Consider the following 25,069-nt stretch of genomic DNA (forward strand, 5'->3'; position numbering starts at 1 on the left):
TATGCTAATAATATGTCTATATATTTTTCACCATAGTTGGTTTTCCCCACATAGTAACAGCCACATTCGCACAGCAGTAGGTACACCACACCTGCAGTGCGACAATTTACAAAATGTTTGGATTTGAACTTTTCTCCGTTAGGCAAGTTAACTTCTTTCCTAGTATCCATATACTGACAATAATTACAATTTCCACACATAAACGTCCCTGTTGGTTTAATATAATCGGGTTTCCTTGTTTTGTATTCACTGTGAACAAGTTTTTCCCGCAGGGAAGGAGCTCTTCTGAATGTAATTTGTGGTTGATCTGAAACTAAGGGTGTTAGTGTGGTATTCATACTCAATAAGTGCTAATATTTGTGTAGAATTTGATTAATTTGTCTGTGTTGTTGACAGAAGAAAATTCTATGAGGAGGTGAGCTGCCATCTAGATAAAGGAAGGCCCGTAGATGTGGTCTATCTGGATTTTGCAAAAGCATTTGACACAGTTCCCCATAAACGTTTACTGTACAAAGTAAGGTCCATTGGCATGGACCATAGGGTGAGTACATGGATTCAAAACTGGCTACAAGGGCAAGTTCAGAGGGTGGTGATCAATGGGAAATAATCAGAATGGTCAGGGGTGGGTAGTGGGGTCCCCAAGGGTTCTGTGCTGGGACCAATCCCATTTAATTTGTTCATAAACGACCTGGAAGATGGGGTAAACAGCTCAATCTCTGTATTTGCAAACAATACTAAGTTAAGCAGGGCAATAACTTTTCCGCAGGATGTGGAAACCTTGCAAGAAGATCTGAACAAATTAATGGGGTGGGCAACTATATGGCAAATAAGGTTCAATGTAGAGAAATGTAAAATAATGCATTTGGATGGCAAAAATATGAATGCAATCTATACACTGGGTGGAGAACCTCTAAGGGAATCTATGGTGGAAAAGGACCTGGGGGTCCTAGTAGATGATAGGCTCAGCAATGGCATGCAATGCCAAGCTGCTGCTAACAAAGCAAACAGAATATTGGCATGCATTAAAAAGGGGATTAACTCCAGGGATAAAACGATAATTATCCCGCTCTACAAGACTCTGGTCCGGCCGCACCTAGAGTATGCTGTCCAGTTCTGGGCACCAGTCCTCAGGAAGATGTACTGGAAATGGAGCGAGTACAAAGAAGGTCAACAAAGCTAATAAAGGGTCTGGAGCATATTAGTTATGAGGAAAGGTTGCGAGCACTGAACTTATTCTCTCTGGAGAAGAGATGCTTGAGAGGGGACATGGTTTCAATTTACAAATACCATACTGGTGATCCAACAATAGGGATAAAACTTTTTTGCAGAAGGGAGTTTAAAGCGGAGTTCCACCCAAAAGTGGAACTTCCGCTTATTTGTCTCCTCTCCCCCTCCGGTGCCACAATTGCCACCTTTCAGTGGGGAAGGGGGACAGGATGCCTGTCTTAGAGTCCGGGCTGTGGCCCGTGAAATCACCACGGGGCTCCCTCCTCCTCTCCCTGTCGCCGGGCCAGTAGGAGAGAGGAGCGGGGCCTCGCGCATGCGCAGTAGGGTTCCTGGCGTGAAGCTGTAAGGCTACACTGGCGGGTACCCTTATCCGCAATGGCAGCACAAGACAGCTGATGGAAACATCAGCTGTGGTGCCGACATCGCTGGACTCCAGGACAGGTAAGTGTCCTATTGTTAAAGGCCAGCAGACGCAGTATGTGTAGCTGCTGGCTTTTAATTTTTTTTTCTTTGGGGGGAACAGCGCTTTAATAAGACACGTGGCCACTCATTAAAATTAGAAGAAAAGAGGTTTAACCTTAAACTACGTCATGGGTTCTTTACTGTAAGAGCGGCAAGGATGTGGAATTCCCTTCCACAGGCGGTGGTCTCAGCGGGGAGCATCGATAGTTTTTTTAAACTATTAGATAAGAACCTGAATGACCGCAACATACAGGGAGATACAATGTAATACTGATATAATCACACACACACAGGTTGGACTTGATGGACTTGTGCCTTTTTTCAACCTCACCTACTATGCAACTATGTAACTACTATGTAATGTTTGCTTGTGAATTCTGGAGTGAGCCTATCCTGCATTAATAGCCCCAAGAAGTGTATGTTTGAGCTTAGCCAAAGATAGAATGGTTGGATCATTCCCAGTCTACATACTGTCATCTGACATCTGAGCCTCATACTTAAAGCAGGTGGCCTTCCTTCGTTATACAAAGTGGTTCATTTATTAAAACTGGAGAGTGAAAGATCTGGTGCAACTCTGCGTAGAAACCAATTGGTTTCCAGGTTTTTCTGTTAAAGCTTAATTGAACAAGCTGAAGTTAGAAGCTGATTGGCTACCATGGACAGCTGCACCAGATTTCGCCCCACCTCCAGTTTTAGTAAATCAACCCCAAAATGTCTCCATTAAAACATTATTATGATGTAAAAGTTGGCAGATCAACTAAGGCCTCGTTCACAATGGCTTGGTGTTTTTTCTTTCAGCCTGTAGAAGCACCTTGATGTTAGCCTACGTGTCTATGCACATTTGGGAGTTTACAGGCATATTTAAGAGAAGCGTTTACAGGCTGAAAAAAAGCTTTCGAGCAGAAAAAATGCTTCACGAGCATAAATGCACGTAAATGCATTGTTTAGGCGCAGTCGGCTATTTCAAGTGTAATTAATTATAATGAAAAAGGAGCAGAGGGGAGTGTTTTGGAAAAAAACGCATGTAAGTGCATGTGCAGTACAAGCTGTTATGAGCGTTTTTATGCCTCTTTTTCTACTAGAGGTTCTGGCATTTTTTCAGTTGCCTAGTGTGCATGAACCCTAAAATAGCAAAAGTATAAAAAGTACTAATCATTGACAAACAAAAATATGTAAATACAAATTCTGGAATAATTTTTAGATTGAAAAACAAAATGTTTATTTTTTTTTTTAGAAAATCTCAGCACAATTCTGTACATATAAAAAGATGCAATTCATGTAATACATGCGTACAAAAATATTGTTTTACAGTTCTAATAATTGTGTACCTGTAGTATCCTCTTAGCCAATCAAGTGTCGTAGTTTGCCATTCAGCTCTCTCTCCTTTGCTAACAAGTCTCCACTGTGCTTTTTGTAGGCTTCAAACTCTCTCTTCAACTGCTCTACCTGCTTCTCACTGTCGCCCAGTCTTGAATTCAGTTCCTGCACTCTGTAATCGGCATCCACAGCAGTTACATCTCTCTGATAGCGCTCTTCTGCTTTGCGCCGTGCCTTCTCTGCACCTTGTAGATGGTTACTTAGTTCTGATAGGTCTTTCTGGCGCTCCTGTAGAGTTCGTCCTCTCTCCATGCACAATTGTAGAAGCTCTGTCTTCTCCTTATTCAGCTCTTCCATTTTTCTTTCAGCTTCCATTTGCTCGGTTTTCCTCATCTCTATTGAACTGGACAATTCCCTTTGTACTTGTCGACACATTTCTTCGGATTCCTACAAGGAAGATGTATCAGATAGGATATTACTTTTCTGTGTATCACATTGTAGATTTGATACAAAACTACAGTATATGTCATAGATCAGGGGTAGCAACCCCCCGGCACACAAAGCCTCTTTTGCCGGCACTCGACTCCCTCCCCATCAGCAGAGCAGCGCAGGGAAGTGTCAGTGAGACACTAATGCATTTAAATTTCAGAATTCCCCACACTGAACCTGCACTGAGGGGGAGGCACTGTGCCCCACACATTGTAAAAGATGGGAAACATTGTTTGGTTCTCTAATGTTGTTGAAGCTGCGATCGTCAGCTTTTGTGATGGGGAAGAGATTGGGTGCAGTTCTGCTGGGGGGGGGGCAGTCCCTGTTTCCCGGAGGAGGAGGACTGTCATTGGCCATTGCTAAAGCCAATCACAGTCCTGCTAGCCCCGTCCACCATCTGGAGGAAGATGACTCACTTGGTTGCCACTACCAATCTCAGAAAGAAGGGATTTCACTGTGATTGAGAAAACCACAATCAGGTGAGTTTGTAGAATTACTGTTGAGTTTTTGGGAACTTTGTTGAAATTATTCCTGAACCTTTGTGTCACTTACTACTGAACCCCATCACTCTGTGTCCCTTTAAGCCAGCCAGTATTCAGCGCAATGAAAATCACACCCAACCACTTTTTCTCAGCTGCGGGGGGCCCAACTTATGATCCTGCACACAGGCCCACTGCTTTCAGAAAATGCCCCTGACCTGAGCTCATCATTGTGCATCCATTCCAGATACCTCACATACAAGCACGCGGGCTGGATGCGAGAGGTGGATCAGCAGGATGAGTGTGCCAGTACAGGTAGATGTGTCCCATCTCTAATTCCTTTCACCACTCTGCATATAACGCATATCATAGATGAGAAGAGGGTTCAGTGGTGGGGCAGATGAGCAGGAAGGTACAGCGGTGGGGCAGATGTGCAGGGGGGTACAGTGGTGGAAGTGATGAGAAGAGGGTTCAGCAGTGGGACAGAAGAGCAAGGGGGTTCGGTGGTGGGATAGAAAAGCAGGGGGGTAGAGCAGTGGGGCAGATGTGAAAGGATTTGTGTATTGATAGGACCGATAAGCAGGGGGTTACAGTGGTGAGGCAGGAGAGCAGGGGGGTACAGAAGTGAGACAAATGTGCAGGAGGTACAGTGGTGGGGCAGATGAGAAAGCGGGAACATTGGTGGGGCAGATGAGTAGGGTGGTACAGTGGTGGGGCAGATGTACAGGGGGTTACATTGGTGGGGCAGATTTGCAGGGTAGTAGAGTGGTGGGGCAGATGAGCAGGGGGATGCAGTGGTGGGGCAGATATGCAGGGGGTTACAGTGGTGGGGCAGATGAGCACAGGGGTTCAGTGGTGGGGCAGATGAGCAGGGGGTTACAGTGGTAGCACAGAAGAGCAGGGTGGTACAGTGGTGGTGCAGATGTACAGGGGGTTACAGTGGTGGGGCAGATGAGCACAGGGGTTCAGTGGTGGGGCAGATGAGCAGAGGGTTACAGTGGTAGGAAAGAAGAGCAGGGTGGTACAGTGGTGGGGCAGATGAGCAGGAGGGTTACAGTGGTGGGGCAGATGTGTAGGGGGTTATAGTGGTGAAACAGATTTGCTGGGGGACAGGTATCTGAGGTGTGAAGGTGCAGGATGTTTATTTCTCACTACTACTCAAGTAGTTTACAGAATTTACTTTATAAAAAATCATTTTTGTGATTGAGAGTGTGAAGGTGACATTTTTTTGTTATAAAATCGGCACACTCAATTTCTTTGAAAAAATTTTTTGGCACACTGTGCTCAAAAGGTTGCCTACCCCTCTCATAGATCAAGTGCTTTTACACACTAATGAAATTCTAAGACGCCCTTTCTGTGCTTTACTGAACTGAAACAAAGCATGCATTTATCTTCATGACATATCTATTTTAACATCAAGAGCGTGTAACACTCCTGTTCAATGGCAGCTGCTGGTCTCATTCCAAGATCCCGGTTTTGGCTGTCCAGCTTGTTCAATTAAGCTTTGACAAAAAAAAAACTAGAAGCTGATTTGCTTCTATGCAGAGCTGCACCAGATTTTGCACTCTCCAGTTTTACTAAATCAATCCCTTAGTATCTTGCTTGTGTTAGCGTTTGCAACCTGTGCATCAAGCTCCCTGTTTGCCTGCCTTGTTCCTGTACCTTGACCTTTGCCTTCGCCTGATCCCTGCCCTGCCTGCTAGTTTGGATTCCCCTGTTATCAACCTCAGATTGAACTTGGACTACTCTCTGAACTCTACCTTTCTTTTAACCATGGATTTGACCCTGACTATTCTCTGAACATTGCCTGCCTTTAACCTGGCCTGCCATTGGTACCTATTTGCTGTGCTTAGCTTGCACCTGCCCTGGCGTAGTAGTCAAGCACTATGGCATTGTGTATAAGACCTGGGGGCAACAGAGTACTGGTAGGCCTGCTTACCTTAATGGGAAAGGGGGCTTCTATAGGTGAGGAACACAGAGCAGGCTATAGTGCTTGACCATCAATGCTAGGGGAAGGCGTTTATGCCTACTTGTCCAGTCAAAAATGGTACTTTTTTACTTTGGAGAAAAGTATGAAAAGGTTACATCCTGGGATTACTACCCTTTGGAGTTAGTGACCCGGAACAAACGTACAGTGTGAAAAGTATGAAGTCTATTTCTGCCTGTTGCACGTCAATGGCTCAGTAGGTAGTGAAACCAAGATGAGAAGGATAGCCCCAGATCACATCTTGAAAAACAATTCAACAATGGCAGCTCCTATTTTAACTACCTCCCATCTGTGCTTTAGTCAAAAGACGGCTACAGCGCGGGCTCATAATTTTGGGAGGGCATCTATGGATGTTCACCTGTGATCACGCTTCCTGCACGCCCCCTGCAGCACACATCGGCAGGGATGTGAAACAACAAAAGAAATAATGAAACTAACACTTTGCTTAGATAACTTATAGCTGTAAACAGAAGGGGAATCACCCACATAGAGACTGCTTACATATGCTAATAACTGCTGACATCCAAATTATAATAAGTGGATGTGTTCCTCTGAATTGGAGAGCATAACAAAAAACAAGAGATACAAAGAATTCTTCAATGAGGAACAAGCATGGTTAGCAAAAATATAAATGTTTAATATAGAAAATTAATTATATGAAATAATACCACATATACACCAGATAGAGTCATAAATAGACAATAAATGAACCAATACCAACTGATACCAATTAAAATTGACAACGTTGTCGGGAACAAAAAGCACAACATGCAGATGGCCACCACTACACATACATACACATGAAATTGGCCAGCTGGACTTTTAAAGTCTCTAATGAGTTGAGGCTGGATAGGAGTAGAAAGCCAATAAATAACAGTGTATGGCCTTAAATGGGAAGGAGTCCGCAGTATACACTGCCAATAGCAAGCCCAGATATGACTGCAGATGGATGGACACACTTTGTTGATGGTAGCACTGACAAGTGGAGGTCAACTGTGGCAAATAACATGCATAAACAGCTATGTCAGTGCTAAGCAAGGGTGCAGGGGATGATGGTGCACCTATGTGGCTATGGAAGTATAACAACAGCGTGTGAAAGGGAACGATCTCACCAAGCCATGGGAATCCAGATACTGCAGGTAAGTGGGGCAGTCCAATCCTCCATGGACTTGATCATCATCTGGTCAGGATAGAATGGCCGATAAGTCCAGACAGGTAGACGCCCGCCAGGTAAGTGGAAGTGAGGGGATAGAGTGGCGTGCCACCTGTTAGCGGGGTAAAGCGCAATGATATCCTGGTTACTTGCTGGTTCCGTACTGCGGGGCAATCACCGGACGTTCGACCAGGCTTGAGTGACTTCAGCAGTGGCGAATCAAATCCCAGGGGCTAGTGGGTGGATCTGCACGAGTGCTACAACGGGCGTGATGGCGTCATGCTGACGCGTTTCATCCGTAAAGGATTTCTTCAGAGCATGCGCAGTAATTGCGGTAGGCGGCTTAAGTAGAGATGCCAATTAAAGACGTAAATACGTCAAGTAGCCGCTAGTTAGGCGCCTGCGCAACAAATAGACAGCCATACAAGTGAAAAAGACACACACAACAACACATAATAATAGTAATAATAGTGAAGTGGGCCAGTCCATGGGTGCAACACCACCACCAAGGACACGATGTGGAAGAGGAGAGGAGGAGGGAAAAAGAAAGGAGAAAATTATTAAAAAGGGAGAAGAAAAGAAGGAGGGAATATGGTAATCTGAACTTGAAAGTAGTGATCAACACTATAACAGAGAGACATGGGGATTTTTTCTCCAAGAACTAGGTTGTAAGGAATACTGATAAATTGCATTCATTATTTAACCCATGTGGGGACATACTGTCAAGGGTATATATCCACATTTTTTCTTTCTGACAGAGAATTCTGTCGAAGTCACCCCTCCTATGGGGGAGGTTTAGTTTATAAATACCCTTGACAGTAAGTCCCGTGGGGTCCCCACCATGATGATCAAGGAAATGTAGGGAGATGGGGCGCTCGTCGTCTTTACTGAGGATGCTCTGCACGTGTTCACTGATCCTGGTCTTAAGTTTTCTTTTTGTTTTTCCCACATATTTTTTGCCACAGGGGCAGGTGATCATGTAGACCACTCGTGTGGTATTACAGTTGATAAAATTATGAATTCTAAACTGTTTCTGACCATCAGAATCAGTGAAGACGTCAGTGCGTTCCACATACTTGCATATACTGCATCTGCCGCATTTAAACATGCCTTTAAGAGGTGGAAGTTGAGTCAGCCAATTTTGGCTGTGTGACCTCAAGTACTCGGAATGGATCAAATGATCCCTAAGGTTCCGAGAACGTCGAGCGGTGAGGAGAGGGCGTTCACCTACTATTTCACCCAATATAGGGGAATCCGTGAGGATGTGCCAGTGGTTATCAAGTATGGTCCGAATCTGTTTCCATTGAGAACCATACTTGGTAATGATCCTAGGGGGCCCATAGTCATTATTAGATGCCTTAGATTTTTTTCTTTTTGTGAGAAGTTGTTGTCGATCGGTCTGGGCAGCTCTTTTCTTTGCTGTTCTAATGACCCCATGGGAATAGCCCCTGTCTCGGAATCTATCATATAAGTCCCTGGCTTCAATGTCAAAGTCTTGTTGTGTGGAGCAGTTTCTGCGAATACGCAGGAACTGGCCCACGGGTATCCCTCTGATCAGCGATCTAGGATGGTCACTTGTAGCTTGGAGGAGCGTATTGGCCGCTGTTGGTTTTCTATACGTTTTGGTACTAATCCTCCCATTGCTAGCGGTAAGGGCGAGGTCCAGGAAGGAAAGGGTATGCTGATGGGCTGTGTAGGTAAGCCTGATGTTTCTATCATTGATGTTGAGTTCATCCATAAATAGCGCCAATTCCTGTTCTGTACCCGCCCACACCATGAATACATCATCGATGTACCTCAGCCAGACGCGACTATGGCTGAGGTACATCGAGGAGTGGTAGACACATTCCTCCTCCCACATGCCCAGATGAAGGCATGCGTAGGATGGAGCCCACGGTGCACCCATTGAGGTGCCTCTAATTTGTCGATAGTAGGACCCCATGAACTGAAAACAATTATGCTCCAATAAAAATCTAAGCAAATCACAGATAAATTCATTTTGATGCCCCAGGTCAGGAAATTTCTTATCAAGGAAGAAGTGAGTTGCTTTCAGTCCCCAAGTGTGGGGAATTGATGTATATAAGGATTCAACATCAATCCCAACTAGCATTGATCCCTCCGGTAGGACCACGTTCTCTAAATAGGATAGTACATGCCCAGTGTCCTGTACATATGAGGGCAGGTCAGATACCAATTCCTTGATTAGTGCATCAATGAATTTGCCCGTTTTTTCAAGGGGACCATTCACTGCCGATACGATGGGCCTACCGGGGGGATTTGTTAGGGATTTATGGAGCTTTGGTATAATGTAGAAGGTAGGTGTATTAAACTCGGACACCTTAAGAAAATTAAACTCCTTTTTGGTAATTAATTTTTCTTCCACAGCCAGACTCAGCTGGTAATTAAGCTCTTTGATGATTCCGGGGAAGGGATTTATATCCAGTTTGTGATAAGTGAGTTTATCACCTAAAAGTCTAAGTACTTCAGTTTCGTATTGGTCCTCAGTAAGGAGGACTATATTGCCCCCTTTGTCACTGCCCTTAATTACAATACCAGAAGTCTCCTCTAGTTCTCTTAGGGCCTTTCTCTCATCCCTGGTGAGGTTATCTAAGCCCCTATATTTCCAATTGACCATGGATAAGTCTCTTTTAACCTGTGCCAGGAAGAATTCAATGGCTTTGTGTTTGGATAGAGGTGGCATTTTGTTCGATTTAATAGGTAGATTGGCGGTGCGGGCATGGGCAACCTGCAGAGGGGGCGTCTCAGAGTCCGAGTCAGAGTCCTCATTTTCTATTAGAAGTGAAACAAGTGCATCCAAAGCTTCCCTTTCCTCTTTGTTTTGAGGGTCCTGTTTAGTCTTGTTATGTTTAGATAGATGCCAGTATCTAAAGAGGACTTTTCTTAAGTAAAGGGAGATGTCCTTGTACACTTCAAATTCATTCATCCCTGATTTAGGGGAGAATGTAAGACCCTTATTAAGTAGGGAAAGATGATGTTGGTTCAGGGGAAAATTGGTCAAGTTAATTACCTTCATATCTGTGGGTGGGTCCTCTGCTGATTTTTGGGTACCTATGTCTTGTGTGTTTTCTTCCTCACCTGTCTCTGGCTTTTGCGAATTTCCCTTGTTCTTCCCTGATGACCTGGGGATGAGTCTGGGGGTATTTTCCCTTTTCCTATTGTTTGGTTCTTCCCTGTAGTGGTTGGGGGATGGTCTGTGGGTGATTGGTCCCTCTCTAAAAAAGTCACCGAGAGGTCCCTACGTTCACTGTCGCTGTCCGTGGAGGAGTATTGTTTACGGGTAGGCTTGGGGTTGGCTGAGCTATTGCTCCTCCCTCTATTTTTTCGCGAACGACTCCTTCCTTTATGAATTGTGGGGTCAAACAGGTCACCACTTTCAAGGTCAAGTAAATTTTGTTTAAATTTTTCTTGTTTATGAGTTTTTAAATTTCTTTGAGTTTTCTCTACTTCCTTTTTAAGGAGTTCATTATATTTTTCGAATGAGGAGTCTGTTTTAAAGGGTTCCAGTAGGCTGGCACTGTTATTTATCTCCGCTTGAATTTCCGCAAGTTGGGCCTGTTCCTCATCAACAATCAACTGCATAATTTCCAGACCACGCTTCAGACAGCTGGCCTTCCATGCCTGTATAAAACGTGGTGTGTGGAGATGTCCAGCTGGGGTCACTCTTTCTCTCAGACCTCTGGGGATAATTCCATTTTCAATGTGAGATTTTAGTGATGAAATATCCCACTTCCTATTCAGGAATTTAATTGTCAGTTTTTTATGATTCCTGAATAGGGACTGGAGAGAGTCCTCACATGCATTTGGGGTCGATTGTTGAGAGGAAAAGGCCGACTGAATTTCTCGATCAATGTCCTCGTCAAGGAGATAAGCCATATCACAAGGAAAAAAAAAGATGAAAAGGAACAGGTGGGGATGGAAAAGAAAAAGGGGGAAGGAAAAAACAGGAAGAAGAAGAGGGGGAAAAAAGGAAAGAAGGGGGGGGGGGGGGTTGGGGTTATGGGGTGCACCCAGGAGTGGACCCACTGTTAAAAAGTATGTGGTTATGGTAATATCTGGAGTATGTGGTAGCAAGGTGAAGTTCATAAAGAAGGGAAGTATAATCCCACAAGGCAAAAATGTGAAACAACAAAAGAAATAATGAAACTAACACTTTGCTTAGATAACTTATAGCTGTAAACAGAAGGGGAATCACCCACATAGAGACTGCTTACATATGCTAATAACTGCTGACATCCAAATTATAATAAGTGGATGTGTTCCTCTGAATTGGAGAGCATAACAAAAAACAAGAGATACAAAGAATTCTTCAATGAGGAACAAGCATGGTTAGCAAAAATATAAATGTTTAATATAGAAAATTAATTATATGAAATAATACCACATATACACCAGATAGAGTCATAAATAGACAATAAATGAACCAATACCAACTGATACCAATTAAAATTGACAACGTTGTCGGGAACAAAAAGCACAACATGCAGATGGCCACCACTACACATACATACACATGAAATTGGCCAGCTGGACTTTTAAAGTCTCTAATGAGTTGAGGCTGGATAGGAGTAGAAAGCCAATAAATAACAGTGTATGGCCTTAAATGGGAAGGAGTCCGCAGTATACACTGCCAATAGCAAGCCCAGATATGACTGCAGATGGATGGACACACTTTGTTGATGGTAGCACTGACAAGTGGAGGTCAACTGTGGCAAATAACATGCATAAACAGCTATGTCAGTGCTAAGCAAGGGTGCAGGGGATGATGGTGCACCTATGTGGCTATGGAAGTATAACAACAGCGTGTGAAAGGGAACGATCTCACCAAGCCATGGGAATCCAGATACTGCAGGTAAGTGGGGCAGTCCAATCCTCCATGGACTTGATCATCATCTGGTCAGGATAGAATGGCCGATAAGTCCAGACAGGTAGACGCCCGCCAGGTAAGTGGAAGTGAGGGGATAGAGTGGCGTGCCACCTGTTAGCGGGGTAAAGCGCAATGATATCCTGGTTACTTGCTGGTTCCGTACTGCGGGGCAATCACCGGACGTTCGACCAGGCTTGAGTGACTTCAGCAGTGGCGAATCAAATCCCAGGGGCTAGTGGGTGGATCTGCACGAGTGCTACAACGGGCGTGATGGCGTCATGCTGACGCGTTTCATCCGTAAAGGATTTCTTCAGAGCATGCGCAGTAATTGCGGTAGGCGGCTTAAGTAGAGATGCCAATTAAAGACGTAAATACGTCAAGTAGCCGCTAGTTAGGCGCCTGCGCAACAAATAGACAGCCATACAAGTGAAAAAGACACACACAACAACACATAATAATAGTAATAATAGTGAAGTGGGCCAGTCCATGGGTGCAACACCACCACCAAGGACACGATGTGGAAGAGGAGAGGAGGAGGGAAAAAGAAAGGAGAAAATTATTAAAAAGGGAGAAGAAAAGAAGGAGGGAATATGGTAATCTGAACTTGAAAGTAGTGATCAACACTATAACAGAGAGACATGGGGATTTTTTCTCCAAGAACTAGGTTGTAAGGAATACTGATAAATTGCATTCATTATTTAACCCATGTGGGGACATACTGTCAAGGGTATATATCCACATTTTTTCTTTCTGACAGAGAATTCTGTCGAAGTCACCCCTCCTATGGGGGAGGTTTAGTTTATAAATACCCTTGACAGTAAGTCCCGTGGGGTCCCCACCATGATGATCAAGGAAATGTAGGGAGATGGGGCGCTCGTCGTCTTTACTGAGGATGCTCTGCACGTGTTCACTGATCCTGGTCTTAAGTTTTCTTTTTTTTTTTTTTTTTTTTTTTTTTTGTTTTTCCCACATATTTTTTGCCACAGGGGCAGGTGATCATGTAGACCACTCGTGTGGTATTACAGTTGATAAAATTATGAATTCTAAACTGTTTCTGACCATCAGAATCAGTGAAGACGTCAGTGCGTTCCACATACTTGCATATACTGCATCTGCCGCATTTAAACATGCCTTTAAGAGGTGGAAGTTGAGTCAGCCAATTTTGGCTGTGTGACCTCAAGTACTCGGAATGGATCAAATGATCCCTAAGGTTCCGAGAACGTCGAGCGGTGAGGAGAGGGCGTTCACCTACTATTTCACCCAATATAGGGGAATCCGTGAGGATGTGCCAGTGGTTATCAAGTATGGTCCGAATCTGTTTCCATTGAGAACCATACTTGGTAATGATCCTAGGGGGCCCATAGTCATTATTAGATGCCTTAGATTTTTTTCTTTTTGTGAGAAGTTGTTGTCGATCGGTCTGGGCAGCTCTTTTCTTTGCTGTTCTAATGACCCCATGGGAATAGCCCCTGTCTCGGAATCTATCATATAAGTCCCTGGCTTCAATGTCAAAGTCTTGTTGTGTGGAGCAGTTTCTGCGAATACGCAGGAACTGGCCCACGGGTATCCCTCTGATCAGCGATCTAGGATGGTCACTTGTAGCTTGGAGGAGCGTATTGGCCGCTGTTGGTTTTCTATACGTTTTGGTACTAATCCTCCCATTGCTAGCGGTAAGGGCGAGGTCCAGGAAGGAAAGGGTATGCTGATGGGCTGTGTAGGTAAGCCTGATGTTTCTATCATTGATGTTGAGTTCATCCATAAATAGCGCCAATTCCTGTTCTGTACCCGCCCACACCATGAATACATCATCGATGTACCTCAGCCAGACGCGACTATGGCTGAGGTACATCGAGCTGGCCAATTTCATGTGTATGTATGTGTAGTGGTGGCCATCTGCATGTTGTGCTTTTTGTTCCCGACAACGTTGTCAATTTTAATTGGTATCAGTTGGTATTGGTTCATTTATTGTCTATTTATGACTCTATCTGGTGTATATGTGGTATTATTTCATATAATTAATTTTCTATATTAAACATTTATATTTTTGCTAACCATGCTTGTTCCTCATTGAAGAATTCTTTGTATCTCTTGTTTTTTGTTATGCTCTCCAATTCAGAGGAACACATCCACTTATTATAATTTGGATGTCAGCAGTTATTAGCATATGTAAGCAGTCTCTATGTGGGTGATTCCCCTTCTGTTTACAGCTATAAGTTATCTAAGCAAAGTGTTAGTTTCATTATTTCTTTTGTTGTTTCACATTTTTGCCTTGTGGGATTATACTTCCCTTCTTTATGAACTTCACCTTGCTACCACATACTCCAGATATTACCATAACCACATACTTTTTAACAGTGGGTCCACTCCTGGGTGCACCCCATAACCCCAACCCCCCCCCCCCCCTTCTTTCCTTTTTTCCCCCTCTTCTTCTTCCTGTTTTTTCCTTCCCCCTTTTTCTTTTCCATCCCCACCTGTTCCTTTTCATCTTTTTTTTCCTTGTGATATGGCTTATCTCCTTGACGAGGACATTGATCGAGAAATTCAGTCGGCCTTTTCCTCTCAACAATCGACCCCAAATGCATGTGAGGACTCTCTCCAGTCCCTATTCAGGAATCATAAAAAACTGACAATTAAATTCCTGAATAGGAAGTGGGATATTTCATCACTAAAATCTCACATTGAAAATGGAATTATCCCCAGAGGTCTGAGAGAAAGAGTGACCCCAGCTGGACATCTCCACACACCACGTTTTATACAGGCATGGAAGGCCAGCTGTCTGAAGCGTGGTCTGGAAATTATGCAGTTGATTGTTGATGAGGAACAGGCCCAACTTGCGGAAATTCAAGCGGAGATAAATAACAGTGCCAGCCTACTGGAACCCTTTAAAACAGACTCCTCATTCGAAAAATATAATGAACTCCTTAAAAAGGAAGTAGAGAAAACTCAAAGAAATTTAAAAACTCATAAACAAGAAAAATTTAAACAAAATTTACTTGACCTTGAAAGTGGTGACCTGTTTGACCCCACAATTCATAAAGGAAGGAGTCGTTCGCGAAAAAATAGAGGGAGGAGCAATAGCTCAGCCAACCCCAAGCCTACCCGTAAACAATACTCCTCCACGGACAGCGACAGTGAACGTAGGGACCTCTCGGTGACTTTTTTAGAGAGGGACCAATCACCCACAGACCATCCCCCAACCACTACAGGGAAGAACCAAACAATAGGAAAAGGGAAAATACCCCCAGACTCATCCCCAGGTCATCAGGGAAGAACAAGGGAAATTCGCAAAAGCCAGAGACAGGTGAGGAAGAAAACACACAAGACATAGGTACCCAAAAATCAGCAGAGGACCCACCCACAGATATGAAGGTAATTAACTTGACCAATTTTCCCCTGAACCAACATCATCTTTCCCTACTTAATAAGGGTCTTACATTCTCCCCTAAATCAGGGATGAATGAATTTGAAGTGTACAAGGACATCTCCCTTTACTTAAGAAAAGTCCTCTTTAGATACTGGCATCTATCTAAACATAACAAGACTAAACAGGACCCTCAAAACAAAGAGGAAAGGGAAGCTTTGGATGCACTTGTTTCACTTCTAATAGAAAATGAGGACTCTGACTCGGACTCTGAGACGCCCCCTCTGCAGGTTGCCCATGCCCGCACCGCCAATCTACCTATTAAATCGAACAAAATGCCACCTCTATCCAAACACAAAGCCATTGAATTCTTCCTGGCACAGGTTAAAAGAGACTTATCCATGGTCAATTGGAAATATAGGGGCTTAGATAACCTCACCAGGGATGAGAGAAAGGCCCTAAGAGAACTAGAGGAGACTTCTGGTATTGTAATTAAGGGCAGTGACAAAGGGGGCAATATAGTCCTCCTTACTGAGGACCAATACGAAACTGAAGTACTTAGACTTTTAGGTGATAAACTCACTTATCACAAACTGGATATAAATCCCTTCCCCGGAATCATCAAAGAGCTTAATTACCAGCTGAGTCTGGCTGTGGAAGAAAAATTAATTACCAAAAAGGAGTTTAATTTTCTTAAGGTGTCCGAGTTTAATACACCTACCTTCTACATTATACCAAAGCTCCATAAATCCCTAACAAATCCCCCCGGTAGGCCCATCGTATCGGCAGTGAATGGTCCCCTTGAAAAAACGGGCAAATTCATTGATGCACTAATCAAGGAATTGGTATCTGACCTGCCCTCATATGTACAGGACACTGGGCATGTACTATCCTATTTAGAGAACGTGGTCCTACCGGAGGGATCAATGCTAGTTGGGATTGATGTTGAATCCTTATATACATCAATTCCCCACACTTGGGGACTGAAAGCAACTCACTTCTTCCTTGATAAGAAATTTCCTGACCTGGGGCATCAAAATGAATTTATCTGTGATTTGCTTAGATTTTTATTGGAGCATAATTGTTTTCAGTTCATGGGGTCCTACTATCGACAAATTAGAGGCACCTCAATGGGTGCACCGTGGGCTCCATCCTACGCATGCCTTCATCTGGGCATGTGGGAGGAGGAATGTGTCTACCACTCCTCGATGTACCTCAGCCATAGTCGCGTCTGGCTGAGGTACATCGATGATGTATTCATGGTGTGGGCGGGTACAGAACAGGAATTGGCGCTATTTATGGATGAACTCAACATCAATGATAGAAACATCAGGCTTACCTACACAGCCCATCAGCATACCCTTTCCTTCCTGGACCTCGCCCTTACCGCTAGCAATGGGAGGATTAGTACCAAAACGTATAGAAAACCAACAGCGGCCAATACGCTCCTCCAAGCTACAAGTGACCATCCTAGATCGCTGATCAGAGGGATACCCGTGGGCCAGTTCCTGCGTATTCGCAGAAACTGCTCCACACAACAAGACTTTGACATTGAAGCCAGGGACTTATATGATAGATTCCGAGACAGGGGCTATTCCCATGGGGTCATTAGAACAGCAAAGAAAAGAGCTGCCCAGACCGATCGACAACAACTTCTCACAAAAAGAAAAAAATCTAAGGCATCTAATAATGACTATGGGCCCCCTAGGATCATTACCAAGTATGGTTCTCAATGGAAACAGATTCGGACCATACTTGATAACCACTGGCACATCCTCACGGATTCCCCTATATTGGGTGAAATAGTAGGTGAACGCCCTCTCCTCACCGCTCGACGTTCTCGGAACCTTAGGGATCATTTGATCCATTCCGAGTACTTGAGGTCACACAGCCAAAATTGGCTGACTCAACTTCCACCTCTTAAAGGCATGTTTAAATGCGGCAGATGCAGTATATGCAAGTATGTGGAACGCACTGACGTCTTCACTGATTCTGATGGTCAGAAACAGTTTAGAATTCATAATTTTATCAACTGTAATACCACACGAGTGGTCTACATGATCACCTGCCCCTGTGGCAAAAAATATGTGGGAAAAACAAAAAGAAAACTTAAGACCAGGATCAGTGAACACGTGCAGAGCATCCTCAGTAAAGACGACGAGCGCCCCATCTCCCTACATTTCCTTGATCATCATGGTGGGGACCCCACGGGACTTACTGTCAAGGGTATTTATAAACTAAACCTCCCCCATAGGAGGGGTGACTTCGACAGAATTCTCTGTCAGAAAGAAAAAATGTGGATATATACCCTTGACAGTATGTCCCCACATGGGTTAAATAATGAATGCAATTTATCAGTATTCCTTACAACCTAGTTCTTGGAGAAAAAATCCCCATGTCTCTCTGTTATAGTGTTGATCACTACTTTCAAGTTCAGATTACCATATTCCCTCCTTCTTTTCTTCTCCCTTTTTAATAATTTTCTCCTTTCTTTTTCCCTCCTCCTCTCCTCTTCCACATCGTGTCCTTGGTGGTGGTGTTGCACCCATGGACTGGCCCACTTCACTATTATTACTATTATTATGTGTTGTTGTGTGTGTCTTTTTCACTTGTATGGCTGTCTATTTGTTGCGCAGGCGCCTAACTAGCGGCTACTTGACGTATTTACGTCTTTAATTGGCATCTCTACTTAAGCCGCCTACCGCAATTACTGCGCATGCTCTGAAGAAATCCTTTACGGATGAAACGCGTCAGCATGACGCCATCACGCCCGTTGTAGCACTCGTGCAGATCCACCCACTAGCCCCTGGGATTTGATTCGCCACTGCTGAAGTCACTCAAGCCTGGTCGAACGTCCGGTGATTGCCCCGCAGTACGGAACCAGCAAGTAACCAGGATATCATTGCGCTTTACCCCGCTAACAGGTGGCACGCCACTCTATCCCCTCACTTCCACTTACCTGGCGGGCGTCTACCTGTCTGGACTTATCGGCCATTCTATCCTGACCAGATGATGATCAAGTCCATGGAGGATTGGACTGCCCCACTTACCTGCAGTATCTGGATTCCCATGGCTTGGTGAGATCGTTCCCTTTCACACGCTGTTGTTATACTTCCATAGCCACATAGGTGCACCATCATCCCCTGCACCCTTGCTTAGCACTGACATAGCTGTTTATGCATGTTATTTGCCACAGTTGACCTCCACTTGTCAGTGCTACCATCAACAAAGTGTGTCCATCCATCTGCAGTCATATCTGGGCTTGCTATTGGCAGTGTATACTGCGGACTCCTTCCCATTTAAGGCCATACACTGTTATTTATTGGCTTTCTACTCCTATCCAGCCTCAACTCATTAGAGACTTTAAAAGTCCAGCTGGCCAATTTCATGTGTATGTATGTGTAGTGGTGGCCATCTGCATGTTGTGCTTTTTGTTCCCGACAACGTTGTCAATTTTAATTGGTATCAGTTGGTATTGGTTCATTTATTGTCTATTTATGACTCTATCTGGTGTATATGTGGTATTATTTCATATAATTAATTTTCTATATTAAACATTTATATTTTTGCTAACCATGCTTGTTCCTCATTGAAGAATTCTTTGTATCTCTTGTTTTTTGTTACACATCGGCAGGGATTTGTTATCAGCAGCCCTCTCTTCACGTTGACGATAACCGGCAAATCCACACAGGGGACAACTACACCGATAATCAGGGCACTGATCATCAGTGTTCTGTGATCGGTGCAGCCCCAACAGTGCCCACAAGCGCTGCCAATCTGTGCCCATCAGTGCCCATCAATGATGCCTGTCGATGCCATCTATAAGTGCCGTCTATCAATGCTGCCTATCAGTGCCACCTCATTAGCGCCCATCAGTGCGTCTCATCAGCACACATCAGTGAAGGAAAAAAAATGACTTATTTAGAAAATGTTATAACAGTAAGGGCTCATTTACACTTGCTTCGGATAGGCTTTGTTAAAGCTCTTTGAACACTAATCAAAGCTCCAGTCATTAAATAAAATGGTTAGCTTACAGTCCTATTTACACCTGCTTTTGCTTTGCTTTGCTTCGGCTTCGCTTCAAAAATTATACCCCATGTAGCTTCAGTGGTGCTTCAAAAAGTCTTCAAAGCCTCCATAGACGTCTATGGCAAAGCTTGCTTGAAGCCCCACCAAAGCCTCATCGAAGCCCCACCAAAGCCTCATCGAAGCCCCACCGAAGCTCCATCAAAGCCTCATCGAAGCACCAAGCAAAAGCAGCTGTAAACAGGACTGTAAGCTAACCAATTTATTTAGTGACAGGAGCTTTGACTGGCGTTCAGAGAGCTTTAACAAAGCATGTCGGATGCCTTGTTTTGAAGCAAGTGTAAACTAGCCCAAAGAAAAACTTTTTTTTTCAACGTTTTTGGTCTTTTTTCGTTTGTTTAGCAAAAAGTCAAAAAAAACCCAGTGGTGATTAAATACCACCAAAAGAAAACTCTCTATCTGTCTCAAGAAAATGATAAATACTTTGTTTGGGTACAGAGTTGTATGACCGCGCAATTGTCATTCAATGTGTGAGAGCGCTGAAATCTGAAAATTGGCCTGGGCAAGAAAAGGGTGAAAATGCCCAGTAGGCAAGTGGTTAAATATATACTGTAAGTTATATTTGCCATGGTTTTAAATCAAAAGCATTATATCACTACACACTCTATTGCTGGTCCTCAAAGCGCTTATTGTTGCCTTGTATAAGGACTACAGATGATGAAACATTTCTGTGACATTTCTCAGAGACCTGACGATTAAATGTCAATTAGAGACATACATGGAATCATTTGATAAGGTAGTAAAATGGCAAAGTGCAAAGTCAACTGACTCATGGCAATGAGACATATTTCATCTTTTCATCATCTGACTATGTTAACTGACCAATAGGCTGCTTTGGTTTACTGTAAATGCACTTCACACTATAGCACAAATATTACTGGGATTTGGGAGTAATGTGTAAGAGTCCTTGTACAGTAAATATATATATATCTATATAGATATACCCTGTTTCCCCGAAAATATGATCTAGTGTGATTGTCGGTGAAGGCTGCAATATAAGCTCTACTTTTCAAGGCTTATTTTCAGGGTAGGGCTTATTTTTGGGGAAACAGGGTAGGGCTTATTTGGGGGGTAGGGCTTATATTGCAGCCATCACCGACAATCGCGCTAGGTCTTATTTTCGGGGAAACAGGGTATATATAGTGTATATAAGGTGTTTTTAGAAAAGAGCAAATAGGAACTGATATTTTATTTCTCCCTCAGAACATCTATCATGGTAATTATTTGAACATTACATAAAGTGACAACCTGTCAATCTTTCCATTACATTCGAAGGGCTTAGACTCTAAGGGACCTCAGTTGTATCTCCGGTGAATAGGGAACAGGAAACAACTCTGAAAACACATATGAGCACTAATTGGAGCTGACAGAAGATGGAAAATCTAATGAGCGTATATATCATGGAGTGCACTGCAGGCATGGCAACTAAATCATATCTAGACTTCAGACTATGTCACCATATCAGTTCATCTGCATCTCCAGATTTTAATAATTTATTTGCTTTAAGTACAAGGCATTTACGAGGCAAATACATAATAGATGTCCATTTAATAAATCTGATAAAAATAAAATAAAACATGATAAAATTTTTACTGCATCTGTTTATGTAAAGCAGGCCTATAGCAAGATCAACCCCTCCCCATAGAACCCTCTTAGAATAGTAAATGATAAAAAAAAAATAGGTGTCAAAAAAGCATCAAAATGTCTTATTTTTATACTTGTTCTGAGATACCCAGAAAGCACTGAAGCCAGAGCGTAAGCAGGGAAGACGGGGAACTAACATTTTCAAAGGAGAGGTCAGCATTGGCAGCCCTCATATTTTTTTTTTAGTTTGTGATAATCACTTTAACAAATTGTACTAACACAGCGCTACTATCAATCACAGATTTTCAGTCAATACGGTAATAGTAATGTCCCCATTTACCACCATGCCCGAGTTTCCACTATTCAGTCCTTGAGGCTGGGTTCACACATGCTGTGGCTACGGCTCACAGCAAGGGGTCCAGTGTATGTCTGTTCACTGATTCAGGTGCGAATCAGGTCAGAAATGTTTGCCTGAATTTGCATCTGAATCCGAGCCAAAGACGTACAAAGAAACTCTTTCCAAATGCGGATCGTGGCCGTCCCGGAGGTGTGTGAACCGGCTCCATTGCTAGCCGGGCACACTTTCCTGTCATGCAAATTGGATGCGGGGAAACCCACATCCAATTTGCATAAGTGTGAACCTGGCCTAAAAGGATCAGCTAAATCATTGGGGTATGATTGTGTTTGGATGCACGGTCCAACAGCATATACCCCAGAGGACTGCCTATTGAAGATCACAGAAGCCATGAATCAGACCGAAACAGAAGTACAGTTAAATCACACTTGTTTAATAATAAAAGTAAATAGAATGAACGTAGTCAAAACATAGCCAAAGTTCGGTAACCAGAACGGATAGTCAGATAAGCCAGAAAGTCAGGAAGCCAGGAATCAGTGTAGTGGAACAGCAAGCAGGATCTGGAGCCAGAACGAATGTCAGCCAAGCAAGTCTTAAACAGGAGCGCAGGAGAGCGTTTCTAGAGATGTGACCAAGGCAAAGGCAGAGATCATCTGGGCTGGATGGCTTAAGTAGGTAGGACTGATGAGCAGGATATCATCAACAGGTGAGTCACTATGGAGAGATAGGAGCTGGCAATTAGCCGACAGCTGAACGGCCAGCTCAGAGAAAGAAGGGCTGAGCCCAGCCCTGACAGTACCCCCTCCTCAACGACCCCTCCCCCTTGGAGGACTACCAGGCTTGAGGGGAAAACGTCTATGGAAATCACAGAGGAGGACAGGGGCATGTACGTCTGAGGATGAGACCCAAGAGCATTCCTCCGGACCATACCCTTTCCAATCCACCAGGTACTGTATGCACCCATGGAACCTACGGGACACACTGGACTGCACTTCATACTCCTCATGGTTCTCAATCTGTACGGGGTGAGGACGAGGCACCAAGGTGGTAAAGCGGTTGCAGACCAAAGATTTTAATAAGGAGACGTGAAATAAATTTGAGATACGCATATTAGAAGGAAGGTCTAATGCATAAGCCACTGTGTTAATCCTGTGGAGAATATGGAAAGGCCCAATAAACCGAGGTGCGAACTTCAGCGAGGGAACACGAAGTCGGAGGTTGCAAGATGACAGCCAGACCCTGTCCCCAACCTGGTAGGAAGGTACAGGCAGGCGCCTGCAGTCAGCATGGAGTCTGTACCTATCATTAGCATGTCGCAAAGCCTCCTGGACTTGTGCCCAAATGGAACGAAGACCACAGAGATGCTCCTCTAACGCAGGAATACTCTGCGGAACAAATAAGTCAGGCAACATGGAAATCATAGTTCGCCATAAACGGGGACAATCAGGAAGCAGAATTCAAAGAACTATTGTGAGCAAGCTCCGCCCACAGTAAGAGGTCTGACCAGTTGTTATGATGGTCAGAAATATAGCAACGTAGAAATTGCTTCAAGGACTGATTGGCTCGTTCTGCGACCCCATTAGACTGCGGGTGATATGCAGAGGAGAAAGCAAGCTGAAATCCCAACTGTGCACAAAAGGCTCGCCAGAACCGGGACACAAACTGACTACCACTGTGCGAAACAATCAACTTGGGTAGCCCATGTAAGCGAAAGATCTCCTGAGCAAAAATGGAAGCCAGTTCCTTAGAAGTGGGCAACTTCTTAAGTGGAATACAATCAGACATTTTCGAGAATCTGTCAACCACCATAAGGATAACTGTGTTACCCTGGGAGTTGGGTAACTCCACAATAAGATCCATAGACAGGTGGGTCCAGGGCCTCTCTCCATTGGGTATGGGTTGTAGGAGGCCCACTGGAAGGTGTCGTGGAGTCTTAAGCCTCGTACACACCATCGGATTGTTGGCAGACAAAGTGCCAGACTTTTGTCCGAAGGGTGTGTGTCTGGATTTTGTCTTGCATACTAACAGCACACAATTGTTGGCCAACAAACACAAATGTAGTGACGTGGAATTTCAGCGTTTGAGCGCCACCCTTTGGGCACCTTCTGTCGTGTTTGGTGAGCATTGATTCCAAGCATGCGTGTTTGTACTTTGGACCTTTGTGTGACGGACTTGTATACACGTGATACGAAGATCTGACAACAGACCGTTGTCCGCCGAAGATTTACTAGCCTGCTAACCAACATTTGTTGGCCGAAAGTTGTACAACAAATGATCTGATGGAGCAAACTAACTGTCGGATTTTAGGCAGTCTGTCATCACACAATTCCCTGCCAAAAATCCGATTCTGTGTACAAGGTTTTACTCTGAGCACACATGGAACAGGCAGCTATGAACGCAGTTACATCAGCACGCAGACTAGGCCACCAGAATTGTTGGGAAATGGCCCAAAAGAGTTGATTCTTCCAAGGGTGGCCAGCAGCCTTGGGAGAATGGCAAGTCTGGAGCATGGCAATACGGAGACTCTATGGGAAAAAGCAGCGGTCACAAGGTTTCTCAGGAGGAGCATGAACCTGAGCAGCAATAATTTTGTCACCCAAAGAAGGAGTGAGACTGGTGCAAACTGTAGCCAGAATATGATCCAAAAGAATCACAGGAACTGTAACCGAATCCATCTTGGAAGTGGAGGAAAATTGTTGTGATAAAGTGCCAGCCCTTGCATTCTTAGTACCGGGTTCTTTCAGGGCTAAAATGATCGCTAACAGCTCTCTGTCACCAATCTCGTAATTGCACTCCGCAGGTCACAATTTCTTGGAAAAATAGCCACAAGGATGCATAGCACTCTCAGGAGGTAAGACGTTGAGACAGAAGGGCACCAACTCCAGTCGCAGAAGCATCAACCTCAAGGATAAAAGGTAACGTAGGATCAGGATGTGCCAGCACAGGAGCAGAAACAAAGACAGCCTTGAGACTCTCAAAGGCCTTAATGGACTCCGGAGACCAACACTGTGGGTTACCGTCCTTTCTGGTCATATCAGTCAGGGGCTTGACCAGAGAAGAGAAGTTACGAATAAACTTCCGATAATAGTTGGCAAAGCCAAGAGAGCGCTGCAGAGTATGTAAACCCACGGGTGGCGGCCAGTGTAGGACTATTGAAAGTTTCTCTGGGTCCATCGAAAAACCAGCAGTGAAAATTACATAACCCAGGAATTTAACCTGTTCACGATGGAATTCATACTTCTCCAGTTTACAATAGAGATTGTTCTCTCTTAGTTTCTGAAGCACACGACAGACATCTGTGTGGTGGCTCTCCAGAGACTTGGAAAATATGAGGATATCGTCGAAATAAACCACCCCACATAACTGCAACAAATCTCGGAGGACATCGTTAATAAATTCCTGGAAAACTGCCGGGGCATTACAAAGGCCAAAAGGCATTACGAGGTACTCATAATGGCTTGTTCTGGTATTAAACGCAGTATTCCATTCATCACCCTCCTTAATCATCACAAGATTGTATGCCCCTCTCAAATCAAGCTTCATGAAAACCGTTGCTCCCTTGAGGCGGTCAAATAATATTTGCATTAACCACACTTTTTCCCTTACCTGCAAGGCAATGGCATCGCATACTAGCACATTATGTGAAACTTACCTGAAAACGAAGTCTTCCAGCAATGCGATGTC

The 25,069-nt window shown here is 44.0% G+C and overlaps 1 protein-coding gene across 2 annotated transcripts in view; it reads right to left on the bottom strand.

Moving 5' to 3' along the window:
- Positions 1-25,069, bottom strand: part of CCDC89 (coiled-coil domain containing 89) — a 29,469-nt gene that overhangs the window by 1,355 nt on the left and 3,045 nt on the right. For both annotated transcript variants that reach the window (XM_073613841.1, XM_073613840.1), the window contains exon 2: positions 3,018-3,453. In XM_073613841.1, coding sequence (XP_073469942.1) covers positions 3,031-3,453 — 423 coding nt within the window. In that variant the 3' untranslated portion in view covers positions 3,018-3,030. The remainder of the gene's footprint in view (positions 1-3,017; positions 3,454-25,069) is intronic.

This window comes from Aquarana catesbeiana, linkage group LG02 (assembly GCF_042186555.1).
Source record: "Aquarana catesbeiana isolate 2022-GZ linkage group LG02, ASM4218655v1, whole genome shotgun sequence".
Classification (NCBI taxonomy): domain Eukaryota; kingdom Metazoa; phylum Chordata; class Amphibia; order Anura; family Ranidae; genus Aquarana; species Aquarana catesbeiana.